General features: G+C 37.6%; 1 protein-coding gene across 8 annotated transcripts in view; it reads left to right on the top strand.

Moving 5' to 3' along the window:
* The window catches only part of DLG2 (discs large MAGUK scaffold protein 2), a 1,964,578-nt gene that overhangs the window by 1,389,738 nt on the left and 555,427 nt on the right, over positions 1 to 19,413 (top strand). For all 8 annotated transcript variants that reach the window (XM_029956387.1, XM_029956381.1, XM_029956385.1 and 5 more), the window contains one exon: positions 10,036 to 10,160. In XM_029956387.1, the coding sequence (XP_029812247.1) occupies positions 10,036 to 10,160 (125 nt within the window). The remainder of the gene's footprint in view (positions 1 to 10,035; positions 10,161 to 19,413) is intronic.

Below are 19,413 nucleotides of genomic sequence, written 5' to 3'. Positions count from 1 at the left end.
TCTGACTCATTCTACCAAGCCTATTTTTAATTTAGCCTGCTCACTGTCCTTGAATTAATCATGGTAAAATATCACATTTATCCTGTCATTCCTGATTAATAAAACTTGGTTTCTCTAGGAAAGCCTATACTCCTAGGTCTGGCATTCAGAATGTGACCTTATGCATATAACCTTAAAGAGTCATCATGGGGAGCAAAGGAAGTGACTGTGCCTGGTCACTTATTCCTGATATTCCTATAGTTACTTCCCTTATTTTCTTGCCAGTATTTTAACTGTCCTTAAAAAGGGAGTTGTAAGGTCTAGCACTCAGTGAGTGCTAACAATTACCATTATTCTTTCTCCAGACCGCAGTATTTTTTTCTGCCATTCCATTGACATCAACAGATCTCCCAAAAGTTTGAGAGATTCCAAACTGAACTCTTGATTTACCTCTTGCAAACTAGTTCCCTACCCACATCACAGTCTCTATATCTCATAAATGGCATCTCTGTCCAGAACCTTTGATTCTTCTTTTTCCTTGAATCTTCCAACCATCAGTAAATCCTGTCAATTCTACTTCTACATCATGCCTCAAATTTTTCCATTCTACTGCTACCAGCCTATCCAGCCACCACCAATTTATGACCTGGGCTCTTTCAACTATTTTTCTTCCTGTCGCCACCTTTGGCTCTCTCCAAAGTTTTCAAACAGCAATTAATGTAATCTTAAACTAAATAAGACCGTGTTACTCCCCTGTTTTTGAATTTTTATGACCCACAAATCTCAACCATCCTATTGGGACCCCCATACCTGACCCCTGCTACCTTCTGAACCTCATCTCCCCCCTTCTTACCTAATCAGTTTACAGCTCTTCCGGACTTATTTTAGTCCCTTGAACAAGTCAAGCACTTTCTTCTTTTTAGGACTTGGTGCATCTTGTTCCTCTACTTGTAATTCTTTTAACTGCCATACTGCTTCACATTCTACCCCTCTTCTTATCTCTATCTTAGAACTTTGCTCACTTTTGCTGAACATTTTTGGCCATTTTTTTCTACTCTCTTTTTGTCTCTTTCTATATTCCAAGGAGACTTCAGTGTCAGCCACAAAGCACTCTGACTTGATCACTTTAATTCATTCATGTGACCTTTACTACACTCACATGACTATCAGGACATGCCACTTGATCTCTGAAATCTTAGGTCCTGAAATACCAGTGTCCAGAGACTGCTGCTCTCTCTTCATTCTCTGTCCTCCATAAATCTGTACTTTGACCTTGTCATGATCTAAAGCTTTTTACCCACTTCTCTTCTTCCATGCTGAGCATATCCCTTGCTTCTCTTCCTTTTCTATCCTTTCTGATTTGCATTCCTCATTCCTTTGAGAGTTAACTACATTTACTTTTCAAACCTCAGCCCTGGAGCAACCAAACCTTTCCTTTTCACTGTTCATGATTACTAAGCGCCATGGGAGAAAATTCCATAATCATGCTGACGATGTCCCACCTCAGTGCTGCTCAACAGACCTCTACTCATCCTAAGGTGTCTCTTCTGCCTCACAGGTACAATTCCAACCCTTTACTATTTTATGTAAGTCATCAAATTCATTCCAGACTTTCCCTTTGGTATCCTGACATATAAATGTATAAGGCAAAGACATTATCAGTTAAGAAAACCTTTAGATTTTTACTCCTCTACCTTAAAATAACCCTATAACTTCTTCTGCCTTAAAAATAATACTTCATAAGAATTTGGTCATGCTTATCCCAGAGAGAAAATGATCCCTCTCTCTATCCAAGGCTGAGATATGCTCTCACAAAAATCAAACTTATCTGTTCTTTGGTTAATCACATTTTGTGAGTATAAAAGTGTGTGTGTGTGTGTGTGTGTGTGTGCACGTGTGCGCTTATAGTATGATATATTTATAAGGAAAATTAAATATGGACTTGCTCAAAATGAGAAAAGCCAAAAGATCTATAATTTTGACATCCATTGAAAACAACTTTAATGTATTGCTAAATATACTTTCAAACATTTCTATGCATGTATATTATAAAATGTAAAGAGAGAGAAGAGCACAAGTGGGGGATGGGCAGAGAGAGAGAGAGAGAGAGAGAGAGAGAGGAAAACACAGAATCTGAAGCAGGCTCCATGCTCTGAGCTGTCAGCACAGAGCCTGATGTGGGGCTCAAACCCACAAACTGTGAGATCATGACCTGAGCTGAAGTTGGACACCTAACTGACTGAGCCACAAGGGGCCCCATAAAATGTAAATCTTATATTGTATTCTACACTACCTAAATATGTACTGTAAATATATATATTCATCTCTTAATACCATTGTATTCCTTGCTGTGGTTTTACCACATGTATTTAACCAGTATCTATGGGAAGCACTCAAAGAATCTGAACTCTAGACCCTATTCTCCTCCATCAGGATTTCGCTTTCCATGGACTCCCTTTCTCTCTCAGACCTTCAATCTCCAGTTCCCAGGGGCTTCATCCCCTTATCCCCCAGATGTGCTTGAGTCCTCTCTCTGCCATCCTCTAGAATCTTTCCTCTACCCTGCCTCCTTCTCATAAGACACTACCACATGTCTCTCCTAAGAACAAAACTCTTTCACAAAAATAGTAATCTGCCTTTACTATATTACCCCTCTACTGTCATGAGTTCTTCAGCCTATTGTAAACTGGCATTTTCTTTCCACCTGTTTAAGAAACTGCTTTTTCTCCACAGTCCCCCAACCCCCCAAAACACTTTCCTACAGTTACCAGTCCCCAAACACAGACCTCCTGGTAGCTCCTCAACAACAAATCCTAAATACAATTCCTAGACGTTTTAAGTAAGTGAAAACAGGAATCTCTTATTCCTAGACTGAGAATGATATTCAAAAATACATGGATTATTGGATGACATGTTTAAAAAGATTTTTTTTGGTGGGGAATCTTTATGCAGATAACTGTAAGCAATAGTAGTTAGAAATATCTGAATTACCCATAAATCCTTATACACTAATAATAGGCTTATGGCAATGAGAAAGACATTGAATTATTTTCAACAAATAAAGTCTATGAGAAAAAGACATCTTTTTATTCTTTGTGTGCCATTTCAGACTTACCCCCAAAATAAAATATCTTCCAAGACAATTTAGAAGATTATTTGCTAACTAATGGACCTTTCTATCAAGTGACATTTTTTCTCTTGACATATAGTTTGAAGATTATCTTAATTTGCTGATAATTATCTTTTAGCCTTTTTGATATCTTCACTCCATCCACGTATAGTGTTCACTATCCTATATGTTAATCACTAGTCAAATTTTGCACTAAGAATTTTATTCTCAATGTATGCCGGAAATTTACAGATCAGAGATTGTATGATTATATATCCAAAAACAACATACATACCATTTTGCAGTATAACTGATATTAAATAAATAACAAATGTCTTTGCTGGAGTGGCTGTGCAGAAAATAGACTTGGATATTGATAATTCTTGGCAGAGAATTAAAGGAACATATAGATCCTTCCTAGAATGAAAGGGATGTACAGGGCTCTTGGAGTTGTTTAGAAGATATATAAATTTTCAATATTATTCAAAACAGGACATGGCTTTTAAAGGTTAAAAGAACTTGACAGGGTGACTCAGTCAGTTAAGCATCTGATATCAACACAAGTCTTGATCTCGCAGTTTGTGAGTTCGAACCCAGCATCAGGCTCTATGCTGACAGCTCAGAGCCTGGAGCCTGTTTCAAATTCAGTTTCCCTCTCTCTTTGACCCTCCCACCTTGTGCTCTGACTTTCTTTCAAAAATAAATAAACATTACTTAAAAAAAAATAAATGTTAGAAGAGTTTGAGTCTTTATCTAGTTTTTATTTATCTCACAATTCTGAGTACTGCCAACCTAAGCATCCCTTTCCCCACATTCAGAAATTTTAGCTAAATTATCTTTACCAAGAGAAAAGTGGTTTAAACTTTTTCAAAAATCCAGAATAATGGTTTATTATTATTATCATTTTTTATTACTTGCCTACCATCAAATTATTTTTTAACCCAGGAAAACCAATGTGATATAACGGAAAGAAAATGATTTGGCTTGACAAATTAGACTTGAATCTGAAATCCAGTTTTTACTTCTTTTCTGTTGTTTAGAATGTTCTTACCCTTCTCAGCATCAGGGTTTTTCATGTTTTTTGTTTTTTAATGTATAAAAAGAGTGAAATGGTATATAATACATAGGGGATTATAAAATACCTAGATCAGTGTGTAGCACAGTATAAAGATGCAATGAATGTTAGTTCCCTTGAAGAATTTTTAGTATTTTCATATTTTTTGTATATTATTAGGACTTTATAATTTTTTTAAGTCTCCTTCTTAGTTAGTTTGAATTACTAAGCACTTTTACTGTTACTAATTAGTAATTAAATATTTTCTTGTTCAAAACACGTCATTTCTTTAAATATTTTCACTGGTGATCATACTGTAATTAAAATTCCATATACTTTTTGTTTCCTCTCACATTTATATATTGAGCATTTCCTGTTGTCATTATCACAACAATTTTAATGGCTCCAAAATAGTCTCACATTTTAACCATTTCTCTACAGTTTGGATACTTGTTTCCAGGTATGAGTTGTTCTTTTTTTATTTTGGTTTATTTTTATTTTTTTAATGTTTTTTATTTATTTTTGAGAGACAGAGAGAGACAGTGCAAGCAGAGGAGGGTCAGAGAGAGAGGAAGACACAGAACCTGAAAACAGGCTCCAGACTCTGAGCTAGCTGTCAGCACAGAGCCCAAGGCGGGGCTTGAACGCAGGAACCATGAGATCATGACCTGAGCGGAAGCCGGACGCTTAAACGACTGAGCCACCCACGCACCCCGTTTTTATTTTATTTTTAACATTAAAAATATAATACTGTGATGAAGCTTTGAATACAAATTTTTGCATACAACTCTGATTATTTCTTTAGGATTAATGCCTAGAATTGAATTACCAGATTAAATAACACTTTAAAGTAGGAACTTCTAAAAATTCAAAGGAATTCTTTGTAAATAGAATATTCTATAAATGCATATAATAATGATATGATTTTATTTTTTTCTTCTTTTTTTGTAACCCTAATTTGGGGGTTATTTTCACATAGAGAAGAACTTTGAATGAAAGAGAAACTTTTCTGAGTATATGGTATTTATATTTGCAACCATAAAGTAATTGATAAAATGTCTTTCCTCTTTTTTGATTCTTTTTCTGAAAGGAGATGGTGTATAGTACATGAAAGAGGAAGTGCCATTTGGCTAGGCAATGGGCTTGTGCTCTTGGGGGCGAGTCAAGAAATGTGGAGGATTGGGAACCAGGAGAAAGAATGGTTCCTGGCAACCACATTCATCAATCATGGAATCTGTCCACCTGAAAGGGAACAGCAGCTCACCCCGAGTCCCGTACAGGGACTGCTCTCCCCCGCATGGCACCTCACGGATGCCATTGACTGGGTCAAGTATCAACACTCGGTTAATTAGCCACAATTCTCAGGATCTAAGGGTGTTAGCCAGGGGTCTGCCTATTCACATGGAGAGATTGCTGCTCAAAAAAGAGAGGTTCTGGGGTCTGCCGCTGGAGCTGGCGGGCTCTGTGATGATTATCAGGGGACTGGAGTGACTCAGCCATGGAGAAGAGCAGGCAGTAATTTCACTGCTGCTTTTTATCTGTCCCTCTCTCCCCTGAACACTGCTGGCTGGTAGCAGAGGCCTGAAAGGGACGGCTGGGAGAGAACAATAAGGGGAGATGGAAAACACTTTAAATAATTTCCTCAGCTGAATTCAGATGAACATCCTCTAAAAAACCATGAGGACTGGCCAGGCCCAGCTGGCAGATTGGTTTTAACTGAAACACAAAATTTGCTTTTGGCAATCCTTGAGACTGGAAACACAGATCCAGTTATACTCTGCCTCTACCTACCTCTCTTCATGGTGGATTCCCTGATCCATTCTTTTCCTCTGAGTAGATTTGAGGGAAAAGCCATTATATTCTCCATATTAGGGTCAGTGCTAAAAACAGTCCTTAAATGTTTCTAGATTGTTATCATAGCTGTTACTTCAAAGATCTATTGATTAACAAGGTAAGTTTTAAAAATGCACCAGTGATCTACTTCCATCTCTAAAGCATTCCTTTTTCTTTGTTGGCAAGAGTAGTTCTCCTACAAATCTAGCTGAAGATCCAGAAAACTACGTTAAAGTCATCTGTTTTAACCTCTCAGGAGATGCTTGGGTCCCTCATGTCCAGAGTCTAAGCAGCTGCTCTGAGTGAAGGGCCCCACCTCCCTTCCGGAGCAGCCTATCTCTCCTGCTCAGTTTGGACAAAGTTTGGAAACTTTGGTCTCAGCATTCATCCTGCAGCTAAGCCACAGTTTGAATACCTGGCCTTTCCATTTTTATTCTTGTAGCTACACTGAATTAAACGGCTTATACTTCCATATTGTGTCTCTTAACACAGTGTGGACTTCTACCGCGTCCTTTCTGAGTCTTCCCTTTAAATCTTGCATATGCTCAGTAAGTTTATTTGTTCACTCATTCATCAACTATTTATTGAACAATACTATGTGGCAGAGAAAGCACCAAGAAACAAAGGTGAATACAACACGTTTTTGTCTTCTATATGCTTAGTTTGAAGGAAGGATAGACTTATAAGTCTATGACATCAAAATAACATAGTTCATGGCATAGATAAGCACAGAAGACTCAAAAGAGGACTAAATTACCCAGAAAAGTGGATTTGGGGTGGCCATGTAATATTCCCTGTAGCACATGCATTCTCAGCCTTTTCTTTCTTTTTTTTTTTTTTCTTTTTTAATTTAAATTCAAGTTAGTTAACTTACGGTGTAGTATTGGTTTCAGGAGTAGAACCCAGTGATTCATCTCTTACATACAATACCCAGTGCTCATTCGCACAAGTGTCCTCCTTAATGTCCATCACCCATTTAGTCCATCCTCCCCCCTCCCTCCCCTCTACCAACCCTCAGTGTGTTCTCTTCACTTAAGAGTCTCTTATGTTGTGCCTCCTTCCCTGGTTTTCTATTTTTCCTTCCCTTCCCCTATGTTCATTTATTGTGTTTCTTAAATTCCATATATGAGTGAAATCTTACATTTGTCTTTCTCTGACTGACTTATTTCACTCAGCATATACATTCTAGTTTCATCCACCTTGTTGCAAATGGCAAGATTTCATTCTTTTTGATCATCAAGTAGTATTGCATATATAGTATATATATGTATATACATGTGTGTGTGTGTGTGTGTGTGTGTGTGTGTGTGTGTGTACATATATATATCACATCTTCTTAATATAGTCGATGGACATTTGGGCTCTTTCTACAATTTGGCTATAGTTGATAGCGCATGTGAGTGTTATCTTAGATAATGGAAAGAAATGGACCAGGCAAAGGGAGATAAAACATTTCTGGTAGAGAAAACAGCATGAGTAGGGGCGCCTGGGTAGCTCATTTGGTTAAGTGGCCAACTTCAGGTCAGATCATGATCTCAGGATTGGTGAGTTGGAGCCCCACATCCGGCTCTGTGCTGACAGCTCAGAGCCTGGAACCCATTTCAGATTCTGTGTCAACCTCTCTCTCTGTCTCTCTCTCATTCAAAAATAAACAAACAGTTTAAAAAATTAAAAAAAAAAAAAAAGAAAACAGCATAAGTAAAGGCCAAGAGATGAGTCACAGTGTGCACTATGCAGGAAAGAGCCAGCAGCTTAGTTCAGTATTCCTGGGGGTAAAGTGTAAAGCAAGAAATGAAGAAGATAAGGCTAAGAGTTTTCTCAAATGGCAACGTTTAGAGTGCCCTCTCCTAAAATAAGTATAATGTCCAGAGAAAGCATTTGAGTACCTCCCAGTCTGTGCTTGCCTCTTTCCCTACCCCCTTCCTCAAGAAATAATCTCTGAGGTGCCAACTCTTATAAAACCAATATACTCCATTTGATAGTCTTGGAACTAGACCTACATTGCAATGAAGATACTCATCTCCCTTTCTTTCCTTCCCACACCCCGAGATCTTAAAGAAAGTGCCTCATAAGTCATCTAAATTCTGCCCTGGTGACCATATATGTGACAGTGTAATAAATTATAGTGAGAATGTATTGATTACCAGATGCCAGACTATCACTGCCTTTTCTGCTCTTCCTTGAATTCCATGAAGGGAGAAATCATCTGGTCTTATTCCCTGCAGCTTTAGCTTCCCTGTAGCCTTACAGTCACGTAATAGATACCCAAACAATACTGATATACTCATCTGGCATCAATAGGTACCCGAAACCAAAAATAAATTCACTTGCATTCATGGTAAATACTTATCCAGTTCATTTTGCTCTCTTCGTTTGAGCCTTCTTGTCTGTGTCTTGGAACTAGCATAGTATTTCTCACTTCAGAGATTTTACACACATTTTTACTTTGCCTGGAATCTTCTAGCCTCATCCCCAGTTCCCATCCTGACCCCTTGAATAGTAGCTAACTCCTCTTCACCTTCAGGAAAAACTCCTGTGTTTTGTTGTTTTGTTAGCCACTTCTACACCCTGCACTTACACTTCATGTGCCTCATAAACTAACATGTTCACTGCTGTACTTCCAGGACTTTGTCCAGTGCCAGACACAGAGATGGTGTTTAAAGAATATTAAATAAATGTATGATCAAATGAGTGCTATTGAGTAATATCTCTGTTCAATGAGATTTGGATTTTTTTCAAAGAAAACCATAACTAGAGAACTGCCAGTTCTCTAGTTATGGGATTTCAGTTGTTATGGTTGAATTATTAATTTCTGCCTTTAAACATAAATGTACAATTGTGAAACCAATCTTCTGGAATTATTATTATTTAGTCAATAAAAATTGCTAAATATTACCTTGACATTTGCAGTGATATAACTGTCAAGTTACAGCTGATCTTATCTTGACATTGAACTTTTCTGACTAATTGTCTTAATTAATTTTTTGGGATAACCACTTAATTCTTGGTCCTTATCACATTTTACACAAGAGCAACAATTAATCAAGTAATTGTAACTTTAGGAAGCTATACTGGTTGTAGAGAAATTAAATATCCAGTGACAGAGGACTCGTTAAATACATGCTAGTATATGACCTTGATGAAATATTATTTAGCCATTTAAAATGGATAATTATAAACACTACCCAAGTGTATGAATATGGCTTAAAATATAATATTGGTTAGAAAAAAACATCAGAGTAGAATATGAAAGCATAATTTATCCAGGGAGATGGACATAAATATGTTAAGTAATATGGTTTGTGAAATTGGGGAAGACCTTTAATTATGTGTTACATACAGATTTAGAAGGTTACATGCATATTGGATGTCAATTGCTATAATCTGCATGAGTAAGCATGAAAGCTTTATTAGAATATAAATTATCAAATTTATATGCTGTGGTAGTAATGCATTCGTTGCCTATGTCTATTGCAAATTAACACTTGTTTATTACTGGAAAGTATCTCACATTTATTATAACTGTAGAAGAAAGACCTGCCTTCTGAAGTCAATGTTTCTTGCTACATAGGAACACATTTATTTGGTACATAACGGTGCTGGAAATAACAAAATTAAAACAGCCAAATTCACTACTCTACCAAATCAATTTTCATGTCACTGGTTTCCTTCCATTTTTTCCCATATGTATATATAATTTTTACAAGGGCCACTAATGTTTTTGCAGTTTTGAATATAACACAGTTTGTAGGTTGGTATTTCCTACTGTGTAATGATCATTTTAATTGCTGTGTAACAGAAATATTTCTTGAAAGCAAAAATATAAGGTCCTTTGAATAAGCCAAAATGTAAGACCCTTTAGACCTCTTGCAATGCAGAGACAAACTTGAATGTTTCTCCTGACCTTCCTTTGTCTGCTGACAGTGCACTTTATAGCTTTGCATAGAAGACTGTTATCATCTGATTTCCATTTGAGTAGTAAGATGATAACACAGGATGCAGAGAGAACTAGGTTTAGGTGACAGCCATATCATTTAATGTTTACTTATTGTTTCTCCAGGGGAATTCTGGCCTGGGATTCAGTATTGCTGGAGGGACAGATAATCCCCACATTGGAGATGACCCTGGCATATTTATTACGAAGATTATACCGGGTGGTGCTGCAGCAGAGGATGGCAGACTCAGGTAAAGCTCTGAAACATTAGAATCATTTTAAGAAAGTAAATCTGCCACATCAATGAGACACATTTATACCTTTGCAGAATAATAATATTTACAAAGCCGTCCTGGAAAGACATAGCTGTCAAAGCAAGCTTTCTGTAATGACTTTGAAGACTTCCTATTACTTACCAAATTTCAACTAGTATTTCATTTGTGTTTGTTGAAGGGCACTGCATTCAGCATTCAGCCTGGCACTGTGAGGAGAGTATGCGGATAAATCTTTTGTTCCAGGGGCCTTCAGTCTAGTTGGAAGGAAGAGTACTCAGAGCTGATGAGCAAACAATAAAATGTATAGAAAACAATACACTGTAAGTAGTATTAGCAAATAAGGCAATGGTATAGACACTGTATACATTCATGGATTGTGCAACTATTGATAAGGGCTTTCTGTAGGAGTTTGCACTTGATCTTAGCTAAAAGGCCGAGAAAAGGTCTAGAGGAGTTTGAACAGAGTATCTAAAAACTATTCCATAGGAAGATTCTATTCTAGGTCTTAAAAATAATTAAGATTTCACTAACTCCACAAATCTGAATTAGAACAGAGAGGGAGAATGAACAAGTTATCCCAACCAAGAGAGCAACCACCTTGACTGGATGAGGACCACAAGGTGAGCTTAAGTAGGTGGATAGAGTGGAGTCAGATAGCGCACAGGATAGACTAATAGCTGCTTGCACCAGGGCTCCCGCTCTTTAAAGAATGTAGATCATTTGGGCAACTAAGAGTCATACACGAGACAATCAGCAAATAATATAAAATTCTATCAGCGATCAAAGCACTCGCTAAAAGGCATTGTAGATTAGAACAATTAGAAGAGATTTCCCTGGGGAGAAAATCATATCCCAGTGTTATTTTCATGCTTGTACTACACCATGAATCCCCTCAGGCCAAGAAGTTAAATATACAAGTGAAACAACAAATTCTTGTTGGATTAATGCATGAGTTTTTGAATTAATGAATTCATTAAAGGAGATGGGGAAAGAATGTAAACTAATGAGTAGCGGGAGGGAAGTTAGCACAAGCAAAGTCCATTAGGTAAGAATGACTTTAGCTTGCATGGAGCCACAATGAGGATTGTGACCTAAGTATCACACATGTAAGTTGTGTAGCCTTTCCTTAGTGTGTGTGTGTGTTTTTTTTATTAAACATAAGTAAGCTAGTTTATGGTTTTTCTTATAAAGCAGCCAAGAACACTTTGTTCCCTATCTGCTTGTTTGAATCCAGTGATTACTTAGGACAGCTTGTAGAAGAGAACCAGAAGCTTTTTTTTTTTTCAGGTGCATCTGCATCTCCTATCGAGACAAAAAACATGAGTGACACTCCCACAGGAAACACATGCTTCTTGACAATAGAATTTTCAAGCTGAATTAATGAGATGAATTTCAGAGTACAGATATATCCATGTTTCAGAGTGAACAATTTGAAATAGATACTGTGTGATTCTTGTGAGTCATAGTGGGTATTGGGTTTGCTAGTGCTGAACACTGGTGAGGCGCCATTTTCAAAGTTTAAAAACAGAGTTGATGGAAGATGGTTCTGAAATTGATAGCCCACAATCATCGTCTCTTACTACTCTGCCTAGAAATAGGGGAATTTCCATTTCTTAGCCAAATTCTGTCTCAAAGGTTTGGGATACAATAGACTTTATGTTGCATGCCTATCCCCACAGGTAGGAATGAAAAGTGGTAGTGCTACCACTATGTGCCTGCAAGTATAGGTAACAATCTCATGCCTGCGGAGGTAAAAGGAAGAAGTTCTGCTAGAAGCAGCATTCAGTAGTTATAAAGAGAATGATCATAATGCTAGCCAAAATTTGCTGAGGTTTTTATTATGTGTGGGGAATTGCGCTAAGATAAATAAACAGATGACAGATAGATAAATAGATAAATGACAGAGAGAGACAAAAAGAAAAAAAAGAAAGAAAGAAGGAAAGAAATAAAGGACGAACATGAAAATATGCAGTCATCTTTATACTTGCAACAGCCATATGAGGTATATACTATTATTTGGCCATAATATCAACTCATGAAATTAAGGCTTCAAGATTCAGATGCTCATCAAGCTCTGTTTGAATACATCCAAAAATTAATCCTGAATATCACTTATGTACTCTCTAAGCTCTCATTCAAGAATAGAATTTTCTACATCATGTGGTTCCTTCCTAAAAACTCCTAAAGGTAAAGTTTTTCACAGTGTGCTGGGGCAACTCTAAACATGACAAAGTTTGTTATTTTTTTACTGAGCCACGTTTGTTTTTTTTATTCTGACCTCTACGCATGGGTCTTGTTCTGGCTTTCTGGATCCAGGGCCACAGTCTATGACTGCATATGTAAATACTGCCTCCTAAGATTGTGCAGTAAACAACCTGGAAAACTCTGAATAGTGGGTCCTATCTACTCCCCAATCCTCAATGCAGCCTTTTGCGTATGTGAAGACAGCTATAGCGTGGGTCTCTATTTCATTTTGATAGATCCTTGCTACCACCACTGAGATTAATATCCCCCTACTGTCTCCTGCCCTGAACTGGAATGGTCGGGAGACATCTAAGAGATCAAGAATAATCGATTGGAATTCTTGCAGCATGACATTAAGAATAGATTTTTAGAATTTGGCAATTTATCTAGTTCAAAGCCTACATTTTATGGAAGAGAAAGCTTAGCTCAGTAGAGTGACTTATCCTGAGGTATAAATCTTGGAAGCTCTGCTTTATCTAGAATCCAAATGTTTTGACTCAAGTATTTAACACCATAAAGTAGTACTAAGGGGCAGTAACACCCAAGCCTACCTAACAGGACACTGTTCAGAGATGAACCAGCAAGCTGTGACAAGTACTTTCAATTTCACCGTTAGTCCTTTGGACAAGTGAGCAGCACATTACAGTGAGCTCTGGGAAGATGTAGGTTCTAATCTGTATACAATTGATCTTGGAAAGATATATTATAATCAGATGAACAATAATAGTAGCAAAGACACACATAGTGCTTCAGTGTGCTGTTATACCCAAGATTTCTTTATCGCCCCCAGAAACCAGAGACCGCCAGGGAGGCCGAAGCACGCATGCAAAAGCAAAGGGCTTTATTACGAATTTAGGCTCGCCGGGGCCTAAACTCGGGCTCACAGACTTTACCGGCCTGGTGGATCCATGCTGAGAGCGAGTGAGCCCTGAACAAAGGCAGGGTAGGACTTTTATGAGTTTGGGAAGGGGGAGTTACAGGAAATTGTGACATAGGTACAGTGACCCAATCATAATGGTACAACAGTACTGGCAGCAGCTCTAACCATACACACTGTTCAGAGCGTTTGTTACTTTTGGCGGGACCCAATTACAACATTTAGGGTATCTTTGAAATTAACCATTTACAGAGCGAGTTCAGGGTCTTGTTTGGTGACTATGGGGTTAACTTCAACACTAGGTAACAGGGGCTTATCTAAAGTTCTGCAGGCCTTACCCTTAGGAATGTGGGGTGAGGTAGCTGGGCTTTCCTGATTGTATACCCCCGGGCAATGTATGACTGCCAAATGGCCAAATGGCCAAATGGTTCCGAAGAGACTGACCTTAGACCTTTTAGGTTAGAGGGGGAAACAAAGCCAGTCATGGCGTCTGTTAGGTTCAGACTCGTGTTCTTACAGTGCCAAGTACTTTTCTGGTACATTAACTCATTTGAAGTGTACAACAAGCCACCGAGACCCACACTTTTTCAGAGAATTAAAGAACTGAGAGATTGAACCTCTTGCACAAGATTGTACAACTAAGAAATATTGGAGCCAGAATTTGAACCCAGTCAGTCTGGCTTCAAAGTCCATGGCTTTATATTCTAAGTTATTCTGGGGGGGAAGGAGGAGACACTTAAAGATACAATGTAGGAGGTAATGTTCTAAAAATGCCACTCCTCAGGATTCTGCACCATAATCCATAGAGCCTGTGATTATCATATCACTCCTCTGGTTATGTTATGTTATGTTATGTTATGTTATGTTATGTTACGTTATGTTATGTTATATGGCACACTTGACCTTAAGATAGAGAGAGTATTCAAGTGAGCCTGATCTAATCATGAGTTTTAAAAGTGGAGAGTTTTCTCTGGCCACTGGCTGAAGTCAGAGATTCAAAATGCGTGAAGTACTTGACACTGTTGCTGGTTGGAAGACAGAGGGAGAAGGCCATGTGAGACAGAATGTGAATGGCCTCTAAAAGCAGAGGGTCTTCAAGTGCACAGCCAACAAGGAAACAGGGACTTCTGTCCTACACCTGCAAGGACAGAGTCCCACCACAACCATGTTAGCTTGGAAAAAGTTCATGAGCCCCCAGATAAGACTCTTTCTGGGCTCACATCTGGATTTCAGCCTGTGAGAACCTGAGCAGAGATTCCAGCCACACTACCCCAGACTTTTGACCTATGAAGAGTGAGCTAAAATATGGGTGTTGATTTATGCTGCTAAGTTTGTGGTAATTTTCTAAGGAGCAATAAAACACTAACAAGTACATCATCCTAGGCATTCTAGGTTTGTGGCAAAAAAAAACTTCCTGCATGAGCTCAGTCACACTCAATCTGAAGTGAGTGTGAGGCATGAGACACAGACGAAAGGAGAGGTGATGCTCTCTCTCATGATATTAGACTCCAAATTGAGCTTAGGTCTCAGGGGTTACCCCAGAAGAGAGATGTAGGAGAAGGAACATACTATTTGGAGTTGGAGGACCTGGGTTTCAAATTGGGCTTTCTAGCTGTGTGATCTTGGGATTCTTTTTAAGCTCCCTATGCTCCTGTTCCCTTACTGATAAATTGGAGATAGGAGTATAGATCTCAGGAAGCTATGTTAAGGATTAAAGGAAACAGTGAGTGTGAAGACACTCGTGTAAAAGTCAAGGCCCTCCACACAGCTCATTCTGCCAAACCAGCCATTTAACGCCATCCTGAACTTGAGCCATACATCTGTGACATCTGGTAAGGAACACCTATGGTAGAAGTCTAAAATAACCCCCAGTGACCCACATCCTATATAGTTGCTTCCCCTTGAGGGTAGACGGAATCTGTGAGTATGATGGGATATTGCTTTCATGATAATACTGCTTTATGTGATAGAAGAGATTTCACAAATGTAATTGAGGCTCCTAAATCAGTTGACTTTAAGTTAATCAAAAGACAGATTATATCATGGCAACCTGACCTAATCCTATGAGTACTTTTAAAGCCAAGAAATTGTCCTGCTGGATGGACAAAGCAAACTTCTATGTTGTAAGAGGATCTATGGAAGGGGCCATGTGGCAAGTAACTGAGGGCAGCTTCTAGGAGTTGAGAGTGGTCCCCCAGCCTTTAGCTAGCAAAAGAAAGGATTTCAGGAATATGACTGAATTCTGACAATAGTCACATGAGCCTAGAAGAGAACCCCATGCTCCTGAGAGGGATGACATCCAGCTGACAAAACAAACAAAGCAGACCTTGACACCTTGATCGCAGCCTTGTGGGACCAGAATGAAGGACTTTACTAAGCTGTACTCAGACGCCTGACCCACTGGAGCCTAAGATAATAAATGTATGTTGTTTTCAACTTGAAAAGTTATGGTAATTTATTACTTAGCAATGGAAAACTGATATGAGCGCTATGGAATTCTGGACTCTGAAATTCCCTTATGGCGGGGCTGCAGAATGGCTTGCCCATTGCAGGCCTCTGCTAGTATGACCCAGCTCTGAACTCTAGTAACACTGATCAGGCCTCAAAGCTGGCCTCGGGCCCTTCCCACACCTGGAGGCAAGAGACAAAAGGCACAATGAGAAACAAGGGATGAACCAAGGTCAGAAATGGGGAAGAAACCAGTCCTCCAGGGGAAGAGGAGGCAGAAATCTGTTTCATCTGATGGCTGGAGATGTGCATCTGCGCTGGAGTGAGAGGGAGAGAGCCAGGGCTCTAGGGAAAATGGGGAATGAGGGCGACGTTAAGAGACAGTACAAGAGAGCACATAGGGGTTTAGATGAATTTCTCTGGACAGCGATCTTTTCCCATGTAATTTCTTTTTAAATATAACATTGTGTATATGTGCTTATGAATAAGAGAGCTGTCCTTTGTGGAATACATATAAAATGTAGATGAGTAGGCAAAAATTAAATAAAACACAGCATACTCACTTTTACACAACACAAAGTCAGTTACTGTTAATGTGTTTTATACATTTATTTTTGGGGGGAGGTTGCTATTTTTTTAAATTTTGTTTAGATCATGCTGTATATATTTAGCATTTAACTTCCTATAACCTTCTTTCATAAACGTTTCCCTAGACAATTTTTTAAAAACCTTTACAAACATTTTAATTGCTGTTTCATAATATGTTTACCATGCACCTTGTTAAGAGTTGATTTTCAGTTTCTCAACATTTTAAACAACTGGGAATATTTTAGAAGACATTTTTGACCTTGCTTTTCATACTTTCCTTAGGATGTATTTCTAGTAGTAGAATTTCAGGACCAAAAAGTTATGAGCATTTTAAAGAATTTTGACACATATTGCTAAATTTCTTTCCAGAGAGATTGTACTAAATTTTACTTCTACCAGCAAAGTTGAAGAAGCCCTATTTTACAATATGTTGTTGGTATTGGTTGCACTTACACATATATAATTCTGGGCTGTTTGCCAAGGCAAACAATAGCATATTTTCTTGCTTTACTTTGCATTTATTTGACAGTTGACAGTAAGAATGAACTTTTCAAAAATGTTATTAGTCATTTGTATTTTTTTCTTCTGTAAGTAGTCATTCAAATTTGGTAACATTACCTGTCTTCAAAATAAGAATATTTTAGAAAGAACATTAGGTTTTCTCCAGAGAAAAATAAATACATCTCCATGCTTTGGAGGATGATTTTTAGTTCTACTTTTGTTGCTGAACCATAAATATGCCCTTTGTGTGGCTTCAAGTCCCTGGATTGCTGCGGACCAATATTGATCTGTCATCCTAGGGAAGAGCTATCACATGACAGCCTCCATTTGGCGATGCAGCAATGACATTTTACACAACAATGCATTTATTAAACCCATCTACAGCACAAAAGCAGCATGTAGTGGTAGGCAGAAAGGATGGCTGCTTGCCAGTTTCCTGACAAGTGACACAATTTAATCTCTCAGCCCTTTGCACAATAATTTCTATTCCCAGACAAGATGAAAAAAAAAAAAGTTTTCTTTAAATTCATTGCTTCATTTGTTCCTTCCATGTCTGTTTGTAGTTAAGGTTGGCTTTGTCCTCATTAAATCCAAGACAACATACTTGCTGATAGCAAGAAAGAATAATATTGATCACATTGAGATTTGACTATATTCACCAAAATTGAGAGGCTGTGGATCAATATTTCAAGAATACAACTCCTGGGTATAAACTACAGTATTGTCCTTTTGGCTGTCATTTGGTAATTTAATCTCTTATTTTTTTACATTAATTCATATCTATTAACTCTCTGGTGATTTTAAAATAAGAAAATGAAAAAGAGAAAGAGGTAGAGGGAGAGGAAGAAAAGAAGCAAAGGGAAGGAAAAGAAGGAAGGAGCTGAAGACAACATATAACTTGGAAATGAAGAAGACAAAGTTAAATTTAATTTCTCTTCAAATTAAAAACACCAAGTAGAGGAAAGAGAGCAACTTCCAAGCATAATTTACACCCAAGACCCACTTTTAGATTGTTTAAAGAAATAGAAGACTTGTAGTAAGTAAAACTGCATAAAAGATTACTAAATTTTTAGAGTACCTTAAACTTTCATGATTTTGGATGATTGTGGATTAAGACCTTGTGAAAGTTCAACATCATCAGTTCCTACCACCATATAACCCAACTGATTATTGCATAGAATGACTATGACAAAGCTACGTTTTTCAAAGACAAAGGTTCTCAATGTCTTCAAAACCATGTGAACTTTTCTTTCATTATATCTCTGAGAGTAAAGCAGGACATAAATCCAACTGTTACCCTGAACATCTTCATGAGAAGAGAAGAATCATTATTTAGTGCAAATGACACCAGTACCCTCCTTAGAAAGAAATATCGGTGAGAGGAGAACTCAGTTGACTCAGTTGTCTTATGCATTATTTCCTTTCATATCTTCCTATTGGAATGAATAGGTATGAGATGGAACAGCCTTGTGTCCTTTAACTTTCTCTATCAATATCAGCCTTGAATGTGTTGACAACCTGCTTAGACAGGAAAAAAATCACTTAGCAAGTGGTTCTATGGTGACTGGTAATGACAAGTTCCCAACAATTTAGAACTGCACAGGAACATTTCTAAACAAGAATAATTTTAGCTACATAATTGGTAGAACACCAGGAACCCAAGTATAGTCTTTCATAGCTGGAACAGCATCTCCAACAATTTTCCTATTTTGGTCAAATGTTATATAATCTAGCAAGAGAAATCCTTCAACTGGCTAATTGAAATGGTTTTGTGGCAAACATACCTCCCCCACTTTTTTTTAAAACAAATTGTGCCAAGACTTCTAGATATCCACATGCGAAAGAATTAAGTTGAGCCCCTACCTATACCACATACAAAAATTAACACTATGTGGCTCATAGAGTAAATCATCATGGGTGACCATGAATTAGGCAGTTGTTTCTTAATATGATAACAAAAACAACTTAAGGAAAAAAAACAGATAAGTTGGACTTCATCAATATTAAAAGCTTTTGTGCTTCAAGGAACATCACCAAAAATCCACAGAATGAGAAAATATTTGTAATAATACATTTGATAAGGGGTTTGTACCCAGAATATATGAAGAACTTTTATAAGTCAACAATAAAAAGACAAATAACCTAATTAAAAAATCAGCAAAGAAATTTGTGTTAGTTTCCTATTTCTGCTGTAACAGATTATTTTAAACTTAGTGTCTTTTTTTTGTAACTTTATTATTATTTTTTTTAGAATATAACACTATTTTTTTAACATATGCAATTATTTTCCATCATATACAATACAGTAGTTACAATGACACTCCAAACAGAAAAGCAAAGTAAAAAATCAGAACCTCAACTTCTATTTCGTATAATTAGACTTATACAGAAATTAGAAGGTTAAGTAACAACTAGTTAATCACCTAATTTCACAGCTATCTGAAGTGGCAATCATTATATAGCAGCTTATCTATGATACATTCAAGATAAATGATACAATTTATTACTTGCCCATAAGCTACAACACAGCCTGCTTAATACCTTTCCTTAAATTCCACCTCTATACTACAA

This window comes from Suricata suricatta, chromosome 11 (genome assembly GCF_006229205.1).
Source record: "Suricata suricatta isolate VVHF042 chromosome 11, meerkat_22Aug2017_6uvM2_HiC, whole genome shotgun sequence".
In the NCBI taxonomy this organism is placed as follows: domain Eukaryota; kingdom Metazoa; phylum Chordata; class Mammalia; order Carnivora; family Herpestidae; genus Suricata; species Suricata suricatta.
This window is presented reverse-complemented; position numbering and strand designations above follow the sequence as displayed.